This window comes from Megalobrama amblycephala, linkage group LG17 (genome assembly GCF_018812025.1).
Source record: "Megalobrama amblycephala isolate DHTTF-2021 linkage group LG17, ASM1881202v1, whole genome shotgun sequence".
In the NCBI taxonomy this organism is placed as follows: Eukaryota; Metazoa; Chordata; class Actinopteri; order Cypriniformes; family Xenocyprididae; genus Megalobrama; species Megalobrama amblycephala.
Window position 1 is genome coordinate 2,581,368 of NC_063060.1, and position 20,872 is coordinate 2,602,239.

The 20,872-nt window shown below is 36.2% G+C and overlaps 1 protein-coding gene and 1 long non-coding RNA gene across 2 annotated transcripts in view; both read right to left on the reverse strand.

Moving 5' to 3' along the window:
* Positions 1 to 737: 737 nt before the first annotated feature.
* The window catches only part of ap1m1 (adaptor related protein complex 1 subunit mu 1), a 28,804-nt gene continuing 8,669 nt past the window's right edge, over positions 738 to 20,872 (reverse strand). The window contains exons 11-12 of the mRNA XM_048163359.1: positions 4,644 to 4,719; positions 738 to 2,057 (exon numbers count right to left, since the gene is read on the reverse strand). Coding sequence (XP_048019316.1) covers positions 2,035 to 2,057; positions 4,644 to 4,719 — 99 coding nt within the window. The 3' untranslated portion in view covers positions 738 to 2,034. The remainder of the gene's footprint in view (positions 2,058 to 4,643; positions 4,720 to 20,872) is intronic.
* Positions 14,986 to 15,565, reverse strand: LOC125250659. The gene is made up of 2 exons (XR_007180831.1): positions 15,521 to 15,565; positions 14,986 to 15,339 (listed from the first exon to the last, which is right to left on the reverse strand). It is a non-coding gene; the product is annotated as an uncharacterized LOC125250659 (long non-coding RNA).

Sequence of the window (20,872 nt, forward strand, 5' to 3'; positions counted from 1 at the left end):
GTGTGGCAGGGAGCGCGCGATGTAAGCGGGTGGCGCCGAGTGTAAATCAGTGCATTGTTAAGGATGCCCCAAAATAGGCAGTTAAAAAATTAATTTAAAAAAATCTATGGGGTATTTTGAGCTGAAACTTCACAGACACATTCAGGGGACACCTTAGACTTATATTACATCTTGTAAAAAAGCATTCTTGGGCACCTTTAATGATAAAATCGTAAAAAAAACAGTAATAAAAAAACAGTATGTGCTTTCTATACATAAAAAAACCCTTAATTTTGTGGCAAAAAAACATGGAAATAATTTGTCGTTTTTATCCTACCGTTTACAACATTTATTTGCTTGGTCAGTGTCGTTGTGGGTTTTAGTTCTTTTGCTGTTGTCAGCTGTAAGGACCTTTGAAATAACTGAAGTCATTTGGGCAAAGTGATAGGAACTGCAATGCAGTCAAGACCTGCCTGGAACTATTTTAGCTGTGCATTTCCTTAAAAATAACTGTACACCTTAGAACATTCGTCAATCAATCAAGCATTCAACAGCCCCGTAGTATAAGTAAACAAAGCATGGTTTGGATCAACTTGGTCTGGATAATCCAGGATAATTTTTGCATTTTAATACATGTTTGAGTGTTAAAGACTCAACTGTCTATCATATAGTCTCTTTCTGTGTAAGTTCTGGCAGTTCTTGGACAGAATAAATTACAAATTTCAAACAGCAGTAAGTATGAGACCGAACAGAAGAGGTATTTTCTAAACAGGTACTTTATGATGTTTGACGTGTACAGACAGGTGAATTATTTAAATGAGTTACAGGAACATTTCGAGAGGAATGCAATTGTCACATTTCAGATACACTGCATGCAGTACCATAGTAAACATGGTAACCTTCACATTCAATCCTTTAAAGGCAAATGAAATGAATAAGACCTATCAAATTAGTAATACAAAAGAAAACAACTATTCTTCTATTTTCAAAATGGCACAGTGGTTGACTTTAGATTGTGTTGAATAGTTCTAATCGAGTGTAATTCTGCATTTTAGCAGTGTGTAGTAAACTCATATGAGGTACTGTGAACAGATCCCAGAGCAGCTGCTACTCCTGTAACCAATAATACTGAATTACATGAATACTACAACCAAAATAATCAAGAAAATAAAAAAAAATATTAATAGCAACAAAAGAGTCAATGTGCAACAACATCTGAGGACGTCCCCAACAACTGCTACTGGATTACCTCATGTAAAACGGTTTAATTTGGATTTACAGACTATAATATTCTATTCAGTTGACCTTTTTGGACTTATTAACATAAAAAAATGAACACTTCTGTAACATACTATCTCTGTGACCTCGAATCCAACTGATAAATAACCGCAAACATGAAGCGTTTACAGTATGGAAACATCGTCTTCTGAAATGTAACAAGTATGAACACTTCCTCCTTTGAGATGTGACGTGAAACCATTGGTTTTTCATGAGACGTAAAGGAACGTGATTCCCGTTAACTGTCAAACACACACTGACGGTCCAGAACTGAACACGCACATCTGCAGTTTGAATTAAAGCATGAGGAAAAACCCTGAAATGATTCAAATACAGGCATTTATATGTGAAAATAGGTGAATCTCACGAACCCTCTCATATTTCAACACAAAATCAAAAGAATCAATGAGAATTTGAAGGGAATGTGATTAATTATCATTATAATAATGTAACAATACTAACAAAAATATCTTAATGATTCTAAAATCAAGTAGATTCATATGATTCACATGTTCTGGAGAGTTTCGTAAAGATTCATCCAACTGCATTTTCTAATGTTTGGGGTTTTTGTACTTGTGAAAATCAAAGTAACACTGTATAAAAGATTCTATTCCAATCCATAAATCTAAGATCTAGCCAAAACATGACCTGTATTTCTTTTAAATCAGCACTAAAGTGTTGTGAAAACTGCAGATGAGCATGGAGCTTACATACAGCAGAGAGAGAGAGAGACAGACACATCCTTGACCCATGATGCTCTGGACCAATTCTTCACGTTTACTGAGTCCGCAGCTGATAGTCTGCAAAGAAGGAGGAAATGAGCGAAGCTTAATTAAATGTCCAGAATGACAGGAAACAGGAAAAAATGAAAACATGAGGGAAAGTTAATTGTGACAGCTGAACTTTCTCTCTCCACCCATTAAAACACAATCAAAAACTAAATCAATCCATAAGATTGAGACGCAAGTTCAGAAAATGAACAAATTATGATTATACAACTTGCTGGATGCTGATTGGTTCATCATTCGGTGTTGCAGTCGTGATCAACACAGAACACATAGAGGAACTCTACTAAATCTAGTTTACATGATTATAGAAAGTTAAGCAACAATTTTGCAATACGAACACTCCGCATTTGGCCATTAAAGTTTGTGTCATTAGATTAGTTTCACAATCCTGAGAGCATCAAGACAAAGAGGTTTTAATAGTGATTTAAACTTTAAACATGGCATCACAGTTCAATTGACTTGTGTGAATCAATTCAAACTTCCCTTGGATGGATAAAATGATTTAATAATTTGTTTGCCATCATGTGGCATTTTTATATACATAAATTCATGTTTAAATGTCAAAAATAAATGCAAGTTAACATTTCGGTATATAAATGACAATTATTAAACCTATTATTGTGTTCATTAAACACCTTGATTATTTGTAACTATACCTGAATTATTATAATTAATTCTTAAGTTCTTATTACCTACAATGACTGTTGGTTTAATTAAAATTATAGTTCCTTCAATTGGATATATATAAAATATTTAGTATATTATATACTTAACTATATATAGCTAAACCTCCATATATTTTATATATATATATATATATATATATATATATATATATATATATATATATATATATATATTTATTTATTTATTTATTTTTTTATATATAAGTAAAATAAATTAATATTTCATATATACACACACAGTTGCATGAAAAAGTATTTGAACCACTTGCAGAATCTGTGGAAATGTGAATAAAAAAAAAAAATGAGATAATACAAAATGCATGTTATTTTTTATTTAGTGCTGTCCTGAGTAAGACATTTTACATAAAAGATGTTTACATATAGTCCATAAGACAAAAAAATAGCTGAATTTATAAATATGACCCATTCAAAAGATTATGAACCCTTGATACACAATAGCTGAATTTATTAAAATAACCCCATTCATAAGTGTGTGAACCCTTGATTCTCAATACTGTGTGTGGTTACCTGATGATCCACGACTGTTTTTTTGTTTTGTGATGTTTGTTCATGAGTCTCGTGTTTGTCCTGAGCAGTTAAACTGAGCTCTGTTCTTCAGAAAAATCCTCCAGGTCCTGCAGATTCTTCAGTTTTCAAGCATTTTTTGCATATTTGAACCCTTTCCAGCAGTGACTGAATGATTTTGAGATTCATCTTTTCACACTGAGGACAACTGAGGGACTCAAACTCAACTATTAAAAAAGGTTCAAACATTCACTGATGCTCCAGAAGGAAACATGATGCATTAAGAGCCGGGGGGTGAAAACTTTTGAACAGGATGAAGATGTCACAATTTTCCTTATTTTGTTTAAATATCATTTTTTTCCATTTAGTACTGCCCTTCTGAAGAAAAGACAAATTTTGTTTCCCGGAAGACAAATTAAATACAATTTACCTTAATCTTCAAATTTAAAAAGTTTTCACCCCCCAGTACTTAATGCATCATGTTTTCTTCTGGAGCATCAGTGAATGTTTGAACCTTTTTTAATAGTTGTGTTTGAGTCTCTCAGTTGTCCTCAGTGTAATAAAATGGATCTCAAAATTATACAGTCACTGCTGGAAAGGGTTCAAATATGCAAAAATGCTTGAAAACTGATGAATCTGCAGGACCTGGAGGATTTTTCTGAAGAACAGAGCTCAGTTTAACTGCTCAGGACAAACAAGGACTCATGAACAAACATCACAAAACAAAAAAACAGTCGTAGATCATCAGGTAACCACACACAATATTAAGAATCAAGGGTTCATAATCTTTTGAATGGGTCATATTTATAAATTCAGCTATTTTTTTGTCTTGTGGACTATATGTAAACATCTTTTATGTAAAATATCTTACTCAGGACAGCACTAAATAAAAAAATAACATGCATTTTGTATGATCTCTCTTATTTTGTCAAAATTATTCACATTTTCACAGATTCTCGAAGTATTTCACATACTTTTTCTTGCAACTGTATGTATATTTCATACATTGCTTTACTATAAAACGAAACTTAATTTAAAATAATTTTAAATTAAATATATGTTAAACATACGAGAGGCTCAGCTCTTGGTTGAAACGTGAAACACGTGTTTAAAACTTTAAAATACAAATTCAAAGAAAGAAAATCTCCCACAACACTATTTACCACACACTGTACCAGTGTTTCTAATTTTATCTCCGTTTCACCATCTCTGCACGCGTCTGTCCAGAACATCCTCTTTCCACAGAACAATTTCACCTCCGCATTTAACACTAATCTCCCATCGTTCTGTACCACATTGCTTAATTGTTGCCAAATACCTGCAATGCTGTGAAAAACAAAGACAAAAATAGAGAAAGAGTATGAGAAAGGATGAGAGAGTCTCTTACCTCCGTTCTGGGTGATGTATCGAACCCACGGGAGGGCCTGATAGCCGCTCTTCTCGATGATCTTCAGGTAACGCACCTGTTGAAACACAGACCATTGCTGTTACACCATCCAATGCATTGTGTGTGAATTCACTCAACCAAATCTGCTTATGGCCAACAACACAATAGAAATACCAACCCATTCAAGGGATGCAAAACAATAAAGCCTTGCGAAATGCAACATTAAAGTTGCTTTCCCATTGTACACAACATCTTTACAGTGCAAAGCTGGCTACAGATGGCTTAAAAGAGAAAGAACAAAAATATTGTATTTTAGTATGCAATATGATGATAAACTACAAAAAAAAAAAAAAAAATCCCACACACTTTTTCTAGTTTATTGTATCGGGTTTTGATAATTGCCTTTGTCTTACACATCTATCAAATACTTGGTTAAATTGTTCATTGATAGTTTGCAATATGATGCAACAAAAAAAATGGGGTTTGGGAAGATCTCGCAAGGGCAAAAACATCCCAGGCTTGTGGCATCTAAACATAATTTTGCATTAGCTTCAGGTCAGGCCAATGAGGGGGGCATCAAACGGGCAGAGCACAGCCTGGGAAAGTGGCAGAGTGTAACGCCACGGGCGGAAGCGCATGAAGAAGTGAGATTGGGGAAATGGCACCTTTCAGTGCAGAGTGCTATTGAGTCACTCGTTGCATCTTTACAACGGGGCCTTGCATCACTGCTCACAACAGCAGCTTTTGCACAACTGTTCCAAACATGCTGAAAGGGCACAATCACGTTTTGTAAGAGATCACAGATACCCTGATACTCAGAATTAGAAATGAAAAGTATAATATGTTCCCATGTTAAAATACAGTTTAGCAAGTTCAATGTGCTGATGAGACAGCTATTTTGAAGTCTTATGCTTGTTATGCCGTTCTGGGTGGTTTCTTAAGTACCTCTTGACTATAGTGTATTTTGCTTCTACATTAAACAACATTATATATATGTATAAAGTATCTCACAGAAGTAAGTACACCCTTCACATTTTTGTAATTATTTTATTATATCTTTTCATGTGACAACACTGAAGAAATGACACTTTGCTACAAAGTAAAGTAGTGAGTGTACAGCTTGTATAACAGAGTAAATTTGCTGTCCCCTCAAAGTAACTCAACACACAGCCATTAAAGTCTAAACCGCCGGCCACAAAAGTAAGTACACCTCTAAGTGAAAATGTCCAAATTGGGCCCAAAGTGTCAATATTTTGTGTGGCCACCATTTTCCAGCACTACCTTAACCCTCTTGGGCATGGAGTTCACCAGAGCCTCACAGGTTGCCACTGGAGTCCTCTTCCCCTCATCACGGAGCTGGTGGATGTTAGAGACCTTGCGCTCCTCCACCTTCCGTTTGAGGATGCCCCACAGATGCTCAATAGGGTTTAGGTACCCTCAGCTTCTTTAGCAAGGCAGTGGTCATCTTGGGTGCTTGTTTGGGGTCGTTATCATGTTGGCATAGGGGGATCATGCTCTGCTTCAGTATGTCACAGTACATGTTAGCATTCATGGTTCCCTCAATGAACTGTAGCTTCCCAGTGCCGGCAGCCCCAGACCATGACACTCCCACAACCATGCTTGACTGTAGGCAAGACACACTTGTCTTTGTACTCCTCATCTGGTTGCCGCCACACATGCTTGACGCCATCTGAGCCAAATAAGTTTATCTTGGTCTCTTCAGACCACAGGACATGGTTCCAGTAATCCATGTCCTTAGTCTGCTTGTCTTCAGCAAACCGTTTGCCGGCTTTCTTGTGCATCATCTTTAGAAGAGGCTTCCTTCTGGGCCATGCAGACCAGTTTGATGCAGTGTGCGGCGTATGGTCTGAGCACTGACAGGCTGAGCCTCCACCCCGTCAAGCTCTGCAGCAATGCTGGCAGCACTCATGCATCTATTTCCCAAACACAACCTCTGGATATGACGCTTAGCACGTGCACTCAACTTCTTTGGTCGACCATGGCGAGGCCTGTTCTGAGTGAAACCTGTCCTGTTAAACCACTGTATGGTCTTGCCCACTGTGCTGCAGCTCAGTTTCATGGTCTTGGCAATCTTCTTATAGCCTACGCCATCTTTATGTAGAGCAACTATTGTTTTTTTTCAGATCCTCAGAGGGTTCTTTGCCATGAGGTTCCATGTTGAACTTCCAGTCACCAGTATGAGAGAGTGAGAGCGTTAACACTAAATTTAACACACCTGCTCCCCATTCACTCCTGAGACCTTGTAACACTAACGAGTCACATGACACCGGGGAGAGAAAATGGCTAATTGGGCCCAATTTGGACATTTTTACTTAGGAGTGTACTCACTTTTGTGGCCAGATATTAGACATTAATGTTTAGACATTAATGGCTGTGTGTTGAGTTATCTTGACAGCAAATTTATGCTGTTATACAAGCTGTACACTCACTACTTTACATTGTAGCAAAATGTCATTTCTTCAGTGTTGTCACATGAAAAGATATAATAAAATATTTACAAAAATGCGAAGGATGTACTCACTTCTGTGAGATACTGTATATTAGGGGTATAACGTAGGGCTGCACAATTAATTGAATTTCTAATCGCGGTTACGGATGCCACAATTCCGTAATCGTTCAAAGGTGGGATTACAAGGAAAAATATCCACTTGTTTAAGAGGTGTTATGAGCATGTCACATTGTGAGAGAATCACGACTACTTCAGAGTGTAAACAGTCTAACCCAGCATAAAAGGAACTACCAGTGACGCAAGTGTACATTGCTGTTGTCACACTGTTACCCTCAAAATTCTCACTCTCACTCCCGTTGCTTGAGGCAGAAGTTGAAAACTTCTCAACTTTAAGCGCCAATCAGCCAATCGGATCACCTTATGCAAATACCCTGGGGCAGACGCTAGCCAAATGCATTCATGCAGCACCGGAAAGTAATGTGATTGGCTGATGTCACTATGACGGTCGCATTAGCACCAAGCTTCAGACATGCCCTCCGTCAAGCGTTGACACAGATGGCGTGTCTGAAGCTTGGTGCTGACGCGACGGTCAAAGTAACATCCACATGGATGGCAGGACCTAAGGTTTCCCAGCAGAACATTTCCCAAAGCATCACACTGCCTCCGCTGGCTTGCCTTCTTCCCATAGTGCATCCTGATGCCATGTGTTCCCCAGGTAAGCGATGCACACGCATCCAGCCATCCACTCGATGACAAAGAAAACGTGATTCATCAGACCAGGCCACCTTCTTCCATTGCTCCGTGGTCCAGTTCTGATGCTCACGTGTCCACTGTTGGGGCTTTCAGCGGTGGACAGGGGTCAGCATGGACACCCTGACTGGTCTGCAGCTATGCAGCTCCATATGCAACTAATGCACTGTGTATTCTGACACCTTTCTATCAGAACCAGCATTAACTTCTTGACCACACGGGCTAGCCTTCGCCGGTTCAACATTGTTCCATTGTGTGTGTGTATATATATATATATATATATATATATATATATATATATATATATATATATATATATATATATATATATATATATATTTATTACACTTCAAAATTAAGTCAATGAGTTAGTTACTATCTGTTTGACAGAACAATGAAAAACAGGGGTGGAAGAGGCGGTAGGAGTGTTTGGGAATTTTTTTTGGAATCTATCTTTATTTTTGCAATTCCATTTGATGTTGCAAGTCACCTTTAAACGTCACCTGAGATCAGGGTGGACATTTAAGACAAATGGAATTACAGTAATCCTGTCTAAGCAAGTCCTCCAGCATCTCTGTGTTTGTTGATTTTGCAGGGTTTTTAATCTGCCGAGCGTCTGTTCTAATCATGGACTCTATTCTCTCTGAAAACCTCCCTGTCTAAACGTTCAGAAATAGCTCTGAAGATGCAAAATAGACTTATGCAGAATGAAAGATGTATTCTAGGTATCAATGCAGATTTTAAAAAGAACTTGGTCCAGTTAAAACACGAGGACAACCCTGCCGTCCGCCTGCGCGGGCACGTTTCGGGAGGTATTTTGGGAACGCCGCATCCTGGCGTCCGTGGGCCAGTAATGTGCCACTCTTGGGTGCAGCTCACACAAACTTACAAGGCCACCATCAGCGCCCAGCCTGGCGGGCCGGAGCGAACAGCAGACGGGCACAACGAGACAGCCAGACTGTAAAGGTCTAAATGCAGCGCCGTTTGAGTTACTGTGCGACGCTTGTTTTGTGTAAATGTAGCGATTCGGTCTTGTCGGGTTGAGTTTATGTCATGCTTTTGGTCGTCTTTGACTCGGTCAGCCCTTCATGAACACGAGTGTATATTTGTAGCCGTCACTGGACGTGTGGGTAGTGCTGAGATTTGCGTGGTCACCAGTCTCTCATTAGCATGAACTATCTGGCCTGTGGAGTGAGCTCACAGTCGGAGATGGGTCAGACTTGCACGAACATAAACGGCCACAGACACACACACGTCTATCCTTGACCTGTCGCTGACTCAGCTCTTTGCATCTTGTATATTCCGTTTTCTTGTTCACTATGTAAAGTGAAGTGAAGTGCTGCTGAAGGACAGTGGTTGAGGGTTTTTAGAACAATAATGAGATGGATAAAGATGCGTCATTACAGTAATTTTAAATTAAAACATACATATAAGGGCTGTCAAAATTAACACGTTAATGCATATGATTAATTTTATCAGTTTAACGTGTTAAAAATACGTAACAACGCAGCATCAGTTTTTTCCATCATCATTTGACTAGCATTACATTATATGATCACGCTCTTAATAACACAAATGCTTTTAAACCATAAGCGCCACAAGACAAACAAGAAAGCAAAGTGAATGTCATTTCTGTGTAACACACACACGACTCGTGTGCACAGAAAGACACGCGCCAGTATCGAGTTCTCTTTCACGCTTGAACAAAATTTTATGAGAACAATTCATCGAAGGCATCAGTAAACTATTATACAAAGTTTATTAATACACATTTGAGCAATTCTGAGAATGTAAAGTTGATGAAAAATGAAAAAAATAAATAAATAAATTAAACTGGCTCTAAACATACGTCAGTGCTTCCCACACATAGACTTTACTTGGGCGGGCCGCCCACGTATAATAACGGCCGCCCAAGTATATTTGGAGACACATTTTTGCTTTTATTATTTTTATCCTCTTATACTTTTATATCAGCGCAAGATAATGAAATCATCCACGATAGAATAGCTAGTCGTTTCGTACCTGCTCGTTATGTGTGCGTCAGAACTGTTTACTCCCGCTGACATTCCCACGGGCGCTGCATTTTGCGAAGTCACAAGGCGGCGCTGTCGCGCGAGCTTGTAGAATGCGCAACGGCGCCGCCTTGTGACTTTGCAAAATCAGCTTCAGACTCTATGTTCAGACTGCTTCAAAGTGATTCTCAATCAGTGAAAAGCACAGATTTATGCCAAGCGATTGCTAATGAACTCAAGTTTTATGAATTATTACAATGTCTACTTCATGGCCTTTATATAAAATGTTTTATATTTTATATAAAATGTTTTATTCATAGTAAATTATTGTAGTCTCCCCCACAGGAAGAAAAGACTAAGAACATTATTTGACACATATATCATTCATTTTATAAATTTTACTAGTAAAATCTGTGTCCCATTCACTGAGAGAGACACTATATGACAGCAAGGAGAACATAGGAAAAGGATAAACATTTAAATGCTTTAATTTTGCATAATTCACAATGCATAATATTAGTATGTAATTAAATGTAATAGTATGCTATGTAATTAAAATTTATTTCAATTAAATAAAAATACTGTTAAAAATCACACATTATTTGTTTGTCACATGTAGTAGACCATTTTTGTACCGTGGGTAATAGGAGGATTTTTCGCCCGGCTACCACCGCAAGTATATTTCAAACCTGTGGGAAGCACTGTACTCGTACAAAATTATTCAACCCCCAAATATCAAATTTTGTGCAGAATCTTTTGTTCTTTATAACCTCCAATAAACATTGCCTGTAAGTGTTTGGAAGCTTCCGTCACCTCTCTACTGCAATCTTGGCCCATTCCTCGCTTGAAAAAGCATCAAGATCACTGCTAGTCTTTGGTTTCTGTGTTACCACTGCTTTCTACAAATTCCACCAAATATTTTCAATGAGATCTGAAGACTGTGCAGGCCACTCAATAACATTCTACGACCGATCCCTGAACCAAGCTTGAGTAGATTTGGATGTATACTTTGGGTCGGCTGTCCTGCAGAAGAGTCCACTGATCATAAAGCTTTAATCTCTGCACCGAAGGCATCACCATCTTTGGCTTGATACTTCAAATAATTTGTGATGTCCTTTATACAGTCAAGAATTCTACTTCCTGCAACAGCAAAGAACCGCATACAACAAGACTGGAGCACCTCCATGTTTGACCACGGAGATGATGTTCTTCTGCCTATAAGCTTTGCCGAATGCCACTCTTGACCAAGAAGAACATAAAAGGCTGACTTGAATATGCTTAAATTCATTTGGATATACCTGTGGAGTTGTGGAAGAATGTTTTATGGAGGGATGTGACCAAACTGGAACTTTTTAGACCCATGGGTAAGTGGTACGTCTGGTGCAAAAAAGGCAAAGTTTATGAGCAGAAGAACACCATCTCCATGGTCAGACATGGAGGTGATCAAGTCTTGTTATGGGGATTCTAATAAATGTTGAAAATTAAGTTAAACTGTAATGTTGAATGTCTATAATTAATGTTTAAAAAAAAAAAAAAATCAATTTCATAGAGACATCAGTAACAGTATTAATATCAGTGATACTGGCCTTTATTAATAAAAAGAGGCCATTAAACAAATATTTAAAATATACTGTCTTTAAGTTTCTACATTTATTTAAATAAATTATTACAATATAAAAATATTAAAAACATGATTAATCGCAGTTAATTACAGAAAAAAATTGATTAATATATATATATATATGTATATATATATATATATATATATATATATATATATATATATATATACACACCGTAATACATTATGATGCAATATTTTTGTCATTACATTGCTATAATATAATTTCCACTGACCAAAATGTTATGCCATTTTAGTGATAATAAAATGCAGTACAAATAATATGACATGACAATATTAAGTACATTTCAAGTGAGTAAATTTCAAGTGAAAGACAAAAAAGCAAAAAACTATGACTAAAACGAACAAAAACTGAACAAAACATGAACACTGGTTTTGCTTCAAGAGTCAGATTTTACACTGGAAAAAGTGGCGACTCAAAACCAAAACCATTGATAAAAAATGTCCTTTAAAAAAAACAAAAAACTAAATTGAAATGTATTATTATATTTATTACATATTATAATAATTTTCACCAAAGAGTCCTGAGAAAAAGGCCTAAAATAAAATAAAATAAAATAAAATATGATAAAAGACAAAACAAGTTGTAACATGATCTGAGATCATATCCTGAATCTGTTGTTTAAATAGTGAAATACATTTTATTTTAGGCATTTACGATATATTTCTGGATGCCGCCAGTATAAACACAACAAAATAGGTTAGAAATGACCTCAGAAAATGTTGCAAGCCAGATTCGAACATGTCATCTCTGACATGTGAGCACGTTCCTAAAGAGCTCAAAGCCACAGCCTAGAGAGTTAAAGATCGTTTGTGTTTTAGAAATATTTGAGAAAATTACATGTCTACAAAGTCTGTGCCCTCAGAGCCGAAGAGCTCCTGACGGTAATAGAGAAACGGTCATTTACTGCAGAACTGGCAGCGAGATGCTGCACGTTACACCTAATAACAGTGTGCAAACACTTATCAACAAAAAGCAACTTTAATTGCAGAAGCCGAGGATCAGAAAATTGCCAGAGTTCACGCTTTCACACGAGCTTCATCAGAACATAAATATAGCCGTGCTGGGAAAACTATTCCCGTTTTTATATAAAACCCATGCATGCTAAAAATAGCATGCTTTCAGCACATGCACGTGTCTATTTGTGACTAGGACAGACTGGTGGTAATAGTCCAAAGGGCCACGCTCAGACTGTCCAGTGCATCGAGACAGACTGCAGATCTCTAGATGCGGTCGGCCAGTCTTAGACAAACGGCCCGAGGCTTGACGCGCAACCAAACCCGCAGCCTGCATCTGCGAGCGTGGGACTGCCGCACAATCAGCTGGCGGCGCTAATCGCAGGGGACTCGACGCCTGGCGCTCGGGCCAGGAGACAGGCTGGTGTACGGAGGCCGTGACGGGAGGGAGGACACAGAGACGGGAGAGGTTATCAAAGCCTTCCTGAGGTTTCCGACCAGGTCAGCACCCAGACTGCCTCTCTCACGGGAACCACGCAGTCAGCAAGTTCACTGTGGAGCTGAGCTGACTTGACTTGAGTTTTCGTGATGCACCTCTAATTGAAGCCCACTAGGGATCAGATGTGGCCGATTTGTGGTGGTCTTGATTTATGGAAGAGGCATACAGGCATTTTACTTCCCTGAATCTGTAATCTTTTGGTGTTTCGAGGGGGGGGAGATAAAAAAAAATAAAGAAATATTATGATGCAAAGCTGAATTTTCAGCATCATTACTCCAGTCTTCAGTGTCACATGATCCTTCAGAAATCATTCTAATATGCTGATTTTTTGGGGGATTTTTTTGATCAATGTTGGAAACAGTTGTGCTGCTTAATGTTTATATTTTTTATAACCTGTGATACTTTTATCAGGATTCATTGATGAATAAAAAGTTAAAAAAGATCAGCATTTATTTAAAATAAAAATCTTTTGTAACAATATATACACTACCATTCAAAAGTATTTTTTTCTTCTTTCATTTTTGAAAGAAATTAATACTTTTATTCAGCAAGTATGTGTTAAATTGATATAAAGTGATAGTAAAGGCTTATATTGTTAGAAAAGATTTCTATTTTTTTTCTTTTTAACCTTTTATTCATCAATGAATCCTGAAAAAAGCATCACAGGTTATAAAAAAAAAAATTTGAATGATTTCTGAAGGATCATGTGACACTGAAGACTGGAGTAATGATGCTGAAAATTCAGATTTGCATCACAGAAATAAATTATATTTTAAAGTGCATTAAAATAGAAAACCATTATTTTAAATTATAATAATTTTTCACAATATTACTGTTTTTTTCTGTATTTCTGATCAAATAAATGCAGCCTTGTTGAGCATAAGAGACTTCAAAAACTTTAAAAATAGTAATGTTTCCAAATTTTTGACCGGTGCTGTGTGTGAAATGTAGCGGTTATATCTACAACATACATTTGCACAGAAAGTGAAACAGGTGAACTTAGTTACATGATAGTCAAATAGTACAATGTGTAAATGGATTTGTGACTATTTCATAATGTACTATAAAGTGCAAGACAAAGAGACAAACGCCAAACAGAAAAACACACATTGTCAGACCAAAACCGTTTAGAAAAACTCTCCTTAAAAAATAAACACTGAAATGTATTATTATACTTATTATTATATATTATACTATAATAATAAGTGTTATCAAAGGTTATCAAGAGACTTGAGTTTTTGTGATGCTCCTCTAATTGAAGTTCACTGAAGATCAGATGTGGCTGATTCGTGATAGTCTAGATTTATGGAAGAACTAACATGCATTTTACGTTCCCAAAGCTGTAATTGTTTGGTTTTTTAGAAGAGGAAGACGTTCGGGGGAGATCAAAACCCCCCGCGGGACAGCTGGGAAGCAGATGAAAAGCGGCAGCGCTAAATGAAAACGACACAAAAATGAGAGAGAGGAAATTTCACATAAGTTCAGCGCTTAATTAGATCAGACACACGATTGACTTTCCCCTCATCATTTTTGCCCAAACATCCTCACTCTTGGGGGAAATTGAGTTTCAGATGGTTTTTTGCCGTCGATATCCGCGTGGGCTGACGAACACAACTTACCATTATATAGAGGAAATCTAGCGTTCCCGTCCTTTCAAACGTCTCCCGTTTAAAATTAGAGGTAATTTTATTGGAGTAGTTCCTCATGATTATCATACTCGAGGTCGCACAGAGTTCAGTCAAATCGCAGCTCAAAAACTGCCGTTTCACCTTCAGACTCTTTTGATTCTCTGTAATTTGCCTGATTCATCTGATGTCACAGCAGTCAGCCTGTTATTTAAGTGTGCGGTTTGTGGATTTTATTGTCGATTGTTCGTCTGGTTTGTGGGTTATAGACAAAAACAACTGAATATCAAACAATGCCAACGTTATATGTGAAACTGTTAAGGACCAGCTATTAGAAAACATTTTAAATTAATAAATCCTCACAGATATTAAGCACAAGTAATCTGGTTTTTAGCTTACAAGCAGCATTTTTGAATAGTTTATTTGCATATTACAGTTTTTGCAATTTATGCAAATGCTTTGCAGATGATGACGCTAAACAATTTTTGGTGGTAATTCGAGAATGTTTTTAATCTTTACCTGATCTAAGAGCGCAAACAAGTATATACTCGGATCTGTTTTGTTTATTTTAACATTTACAGTGTCTCACAGTCCCTCCGGTGAAAACATCTCTCATCTGTGGGAACTGAAGGAGGAATTTCTCCTTTAAAGCAGCTCAAAAGAGCATTTCATCACTCCACACGCTCTGAGAATGGCACCTGAATGAACCTCAATGGCCATCAGTCAGCACACGTCACTGACCTGTAAACGCCAACAAAAACAACACACACGCTCAACGACATAATAGAAGAGATGAAGCTTCTGCAATGGGAAAAGAAAAAGTGCAAAGTAACCCCAGAAGCGTTTGTGCTCCAGACATGAATGATTCCTCAAATCATGTGTGTTGTGCTGGTGCTTTAGTGGTCAGATGCACAATTCTCACCTGCTGCACAATTTGGGGGGGGGGGGGGCTTCTTTTCTTCTTCTGCAATTTAAAATGAGAGAAAAAATCTAGTTTCCAATGCTTGTTTGTAGGAAATTGTTGTGATTATATACCAATATTGCTATAAAATAATAATAATAATAATAATAATAGAGGAAGAAATATTTATTAATATTATTGTAATTATTATTATTATTATTATAAACAGTGCTCTAATAATAACAAAAAATATATAAAAATTACTAAAAAAAAACAAATATAATAAGTGGAAAAAAAAAATATTATAATTATTATTACACTGTTCTACTCTAATAATAACAATTATTGTTTAACTAAAAAAAACATAACAATTACTAAAAAATAAATAAATATTACTATTAGTACAGTAATATTTCACAGTAAAATATAAAAAATATTTAAGAAAAATAATATAATATTGCATAATGATAATATAAAATACTACATTTTATATTAATAATATAGATTTTTTTTTTTTTTTTTTTTTTTTACATTTTCAAACATTAAAATTATTTTGACAAAACTGCAGGGAGCCTTAAAGTCAGCATGAAACAGAATCTTTTTTCTTCCTTATTGTGACGTATATTTGAATGAAAAAATGTAGGGCGGGACTTTGTTTTGTCTATGGGGAATTGATTGGATGGTTTTGGTTTGCTATTGGTGAATTTCATGTGAGTGACAGGTTGCCCCGCCCTCATGTCATCAGAGAAGAGTCGGTCCGAGACACTGAAAACATAGGCGGATCATGAGCTGTAAATGAACACGGTGCCATGCTTCATACATTATTTATTAAATAAATCATTACATTTATTTAACTGAATCACAGCATTTGCGATTTGCTAATCTCACTAAACCATATTGCGATTATCCCACAGACGCAAATTGAAGGAGAGATCCATATTTAGAGCCCAGAAAAACAGAGACTTGCAGGAATCATATCATTATTTTGCTTTCGTTCTGTAAAAGAGAACCTGAATGCATTCAAACTGAACAAAGCAAATAAATATCTTCTGCTCATTTAAAACCATGTTAACAAAAACACGCCATGATTTTGAATCCGGCTCAATCCAAAACCGCAGCGCACAGCACCTGTTTGAGAAACATCTTCAGGTCAACAAACATCAGTCAGATTCTGATGTTTGCAGAGGAAAGTTTCCACAAACACGTCCCACATTCTCTTACAGCTCAACCGTAGTCCTATCCAGCTGTCTTCTTCTCTGCCCGCCTTGATAAAGTGCTGAGGCCTGAGAAACACACGACTGACCGTAACAAATAAACACACCGTCTGCTAAAACACAAGATTCAGCAGCAGCAGAAGGAGCTGCGGTTCTGTTCTGTCTGTCCTGGCTTTGACCGGCCGCCAGCGTCTGGATTAGGCCACTGTCACGGCCACAACACACACACACACTGTGTTGGTGCTTCAAGTGCATTCAGCTTAAACTGTTTATTCTAATGCAACCAAATTAAAACCTGCAATCCTGTACGAGACGCATGATAAAGATTCTCTGAACTGTCTCAAAGGGACACTTCACCCACAGCTCTGTCATCATTTATCCACCCTCACAAAAGATGATATTTTGAAGAATGTTTCTGTTTTTGTCCATACAGTGAAACAAAAACAACAGTGGACCCCATTGACTTTCACATTATGGACAAAAAAACACTAAGACATTTTCAAACTATCTTTTGTGTTCTGCAGAAGAAAGAAAGTCAAACAGGTTTGAAAAAACATGACAGTGAGTAAATGACAGAATTATTATTTTTGGGTGAACAATTTTGGATTTTATGAATTTTAAAGCAGAGCTCCAACAGAATTCATATTTATCGAATATTCTGCTTTCATAGACCAATATAACTAGTAGACTAGTGATATTTTAGTGTTATTTATAAATTAATATAATTTTTATTAGCATTTACTTTTAAATTTTAATATTTAAATTAAAAAACTTTTTTTGTTGCCGTTTTTTTTTTTTTTGCTTTTTAGACATTCCTATTTATTTTTCATTTTTAGTAACTAACTTTTATGTAACTTTAGTAACATAAAATGTATTTTATTTCAGTGATGCACCCAAGGCAACACTTTTTTCATCTAACATTTATGTTTTATTTCAGCTTTATTTTACTTAAAAATGTTTTTTAACTCCCTGAGGTCTGAAAACGCGCCGGCACGTTTTGCAGGATTTTTTTTTTTCACACTGCAGCAAAACAGACTTAAAATACTCCGTCATTTCTTGTCATAGAGACATAAGTAATATATCAATTGAAACTATAGAATGTCTTCTTTTATTTGTGTACACTCAGAGTAAAAACACAATGTTGTGCTTTTTGTAAAATAAAGAAAACTAACATGATGCGTGATCTCTCCTCTCCCTTTGAACGAAGTCCAATCTGATAGTTCTCAGAAAATGAACTGTAACTTATGAATACTAATGACAAAAAAAATGACACTTACGTCTAAAGAAACGTTGAAATGTCAGGTTTTAAATCGTGCAAGTCAAATCGAAAACAAACATTCTGTGTTTATGTAATCTGTATGAAAAAGAGCCATGTCAGAAGTCTGTGATTCAGCTCATTATCCGCTAATGCGGCCACGCCCACGGAGCCAGCGCTATTCAGACGCAAATTCAGAGGCAATACATGCATTCGTCGTCTCAATCGTGTATTTATTGTCTTGAAAAGTGTTTATTTGGATGTTAAAGCAATGGTTAGCAATCTCTAGAAGACATGCAGTTAGTTCCTAGTTCCTTTTCTTCTTTATATGAATTTGTGGCCTAAAGGTGTACAGAGAGCGCCCTCCGGCTGCAAGTATGAATTAAAAACACAGTATCCAGCACTCATAGTAATGACAATAAATATTACTTCTCAGTATAGAAAATTGACATAAATATATAAGAATCCATCAATATTTCTCCAAATGTGCATGCTTTTAAGCTAAAAGCCTATATGAAATGTCATAGAGGTAACATAATTGTTCAGACACTTTGCATCACAGAAATACATTTTATTTTAAAGAATATAATAGAATACCATTATTTTAAATTGTAATAATATTTCACAGTATTGCTGTTTATGATGAGCTGAGACATGATTACAGAGGGTTTTTTTTTTTTTTCACAGCCTACCTGACTGAAAGGCCTCATTAATATGCAAGTCATTTCAGGTCATTATTATGTGATTCTTTTGTCTTCTCAGGTGTAAATGGCCCATTATTCATACAGATTCACACCTCCACGCATACTGTGTTTCTTGACAAAAAGTGTCTTACAAAAACTAAATCAATATATTGTTTTATATGAAGGAGTAGGCAGCATAATTTTTTACATAATTCTGAAGCAAAAACTCTAGTCTACAAACTCCAATACCCAAAAGTCTTGTGAACACAGATTTAATATACTTTTTTTGGCCTTATTTCAGTGACTTACGTTTTTTGTTTTTTCAATAACCACGCATAAACGTTATTCCTTCAAAAACACAAACATGTGCATACATGTTCCTCACATATTATTGTAGCCTAGTTTGTGCTGAATACAGTGTAATGACACTTTTGTCATTTATATGTTTATGAACAACTGAAAAAAGCACAAATGTCAGGGCATGTCAAAACTTCTCCAAGCCCCAAATCAGCCTCAGACTCCAGAGGGTTAATAGATTTAGTTAATAACAACACTGGGGTCAGATGCTTTATTTACTTTTTCATGAATGAAAACGAATGATGCAGTCTAATCGATGCACAACCAGTTCACACAACACGCCTACCAGAGCCATTTGTAAACAGGAATGTGTGTTGAAAAGACATTTTCAATGTTGCGTCAGCTGAACGATCAACAGCAAAGATAAAAACAGCTGAACAAAGGTCTAACCCGCACAGCCGTTTACACTCCCAAGAAAATAAACAAGACATCTACCATGAAAAGAGTGTAGTTCTCCCAAAAATTTACTCAGCTTCATGTCTTTCCAAACCCATAAGACAATTCACCTTCAAAAGACAAATCAAGATATGTTTAATGAAACCTTTTGTCCCTCCATTGAAAGTCCAAGCAAGCATGTTTGACCATGTATGAGTGCTCTGTGTGTCTAAATCAATGCTTATATGTAAATAAAAGCTTAAATTAAATCTGTTCATCATAAGAAATTTCATTTTTAGGTGAACTATCATCACTTTTACTTGGTTAGCTTATTTAAACCCAATCCACCACAGACGAGCAAAACTACACAGACAATACTGAGATTTCCTAAAGAACATCTCAACAAGACAACACAGCGATAAAATCAACAACATGCTATTATGTCAAATTAATTTACTCTTGTGAATAGTAATGAAGGGAAATGTGTGCTCAAAACCATCTCTGAATTTCAATGAGGGGTGTGTGATTTGGTAATCAAACATATATTAATGTTACAACACTACAGATGCATTACAAAAAAAATTTGATTGTCACTGTCAGTGTATAATTCCTTCAAAATGCAGATTCATAGCGCCATCTATCAGGGTCAAAGGAAAAACCAGCACACATTTAATCTGCCACAGCCTGAGCAACAGGTGTTCAGCACCCGGGAAAATCCAATTCATTAAATAAACAGTCAGCAGCGCCACCTTATGTCAAAAACAGGAAGCGTATTATGATGACGACAGAAATCTGCTCTGGTGAGGCAGGCTGAGACAGCTCTTATATTCATCAGATACAGATTTATTTATGGTTAAATGATTAAATATTTGTTTTGTAATGCTTGCAGTAACAGGGTTTCTGCAATTTTTTTAAGACCAAGTAATGACATCAATATACTGAGGAAGATATACATTTTTGGCAATGCATGCAACATTTAATGCTATTACTTATACAATGCTATAACTTAATGAATGTCAGACTTTCTGCTATGATTTAAGACCTTTTTAAAGCCTTAATTTGTGTCGGAGAAAATTAAGCCATTTTAAGACCTACAGAAATCTTGAGTACAAGTAAAAGTAAAGTGTTGCTTTTTGAATTTACACTATAATACTGGAGCTACTTTTTAAGTAACATTGATTTAATATATTTACATCTGCACACTCTGAGGAATGGAAGCTTGTTTCCACCACTAAATAAAAAAATGAAAAAGATAATTGCGACTTTTTCTCTTACAATTCTGGCTTTTTTCTCAGAATTGCAAGATCTAAACTCGCAATTGTGAAATATAAAGTCAGAATTGCATGATATAAACTTGCAATTCTGAGAGAAAACATCAGTCTTTTTTCCCCTCACAACTGGACATTATAACACGCAATTGCAAGTTTATATCTCACAATTCTGAGAAAAAGTCAGAATTGCATGATATGAAGTCAGAATTGTATAAACT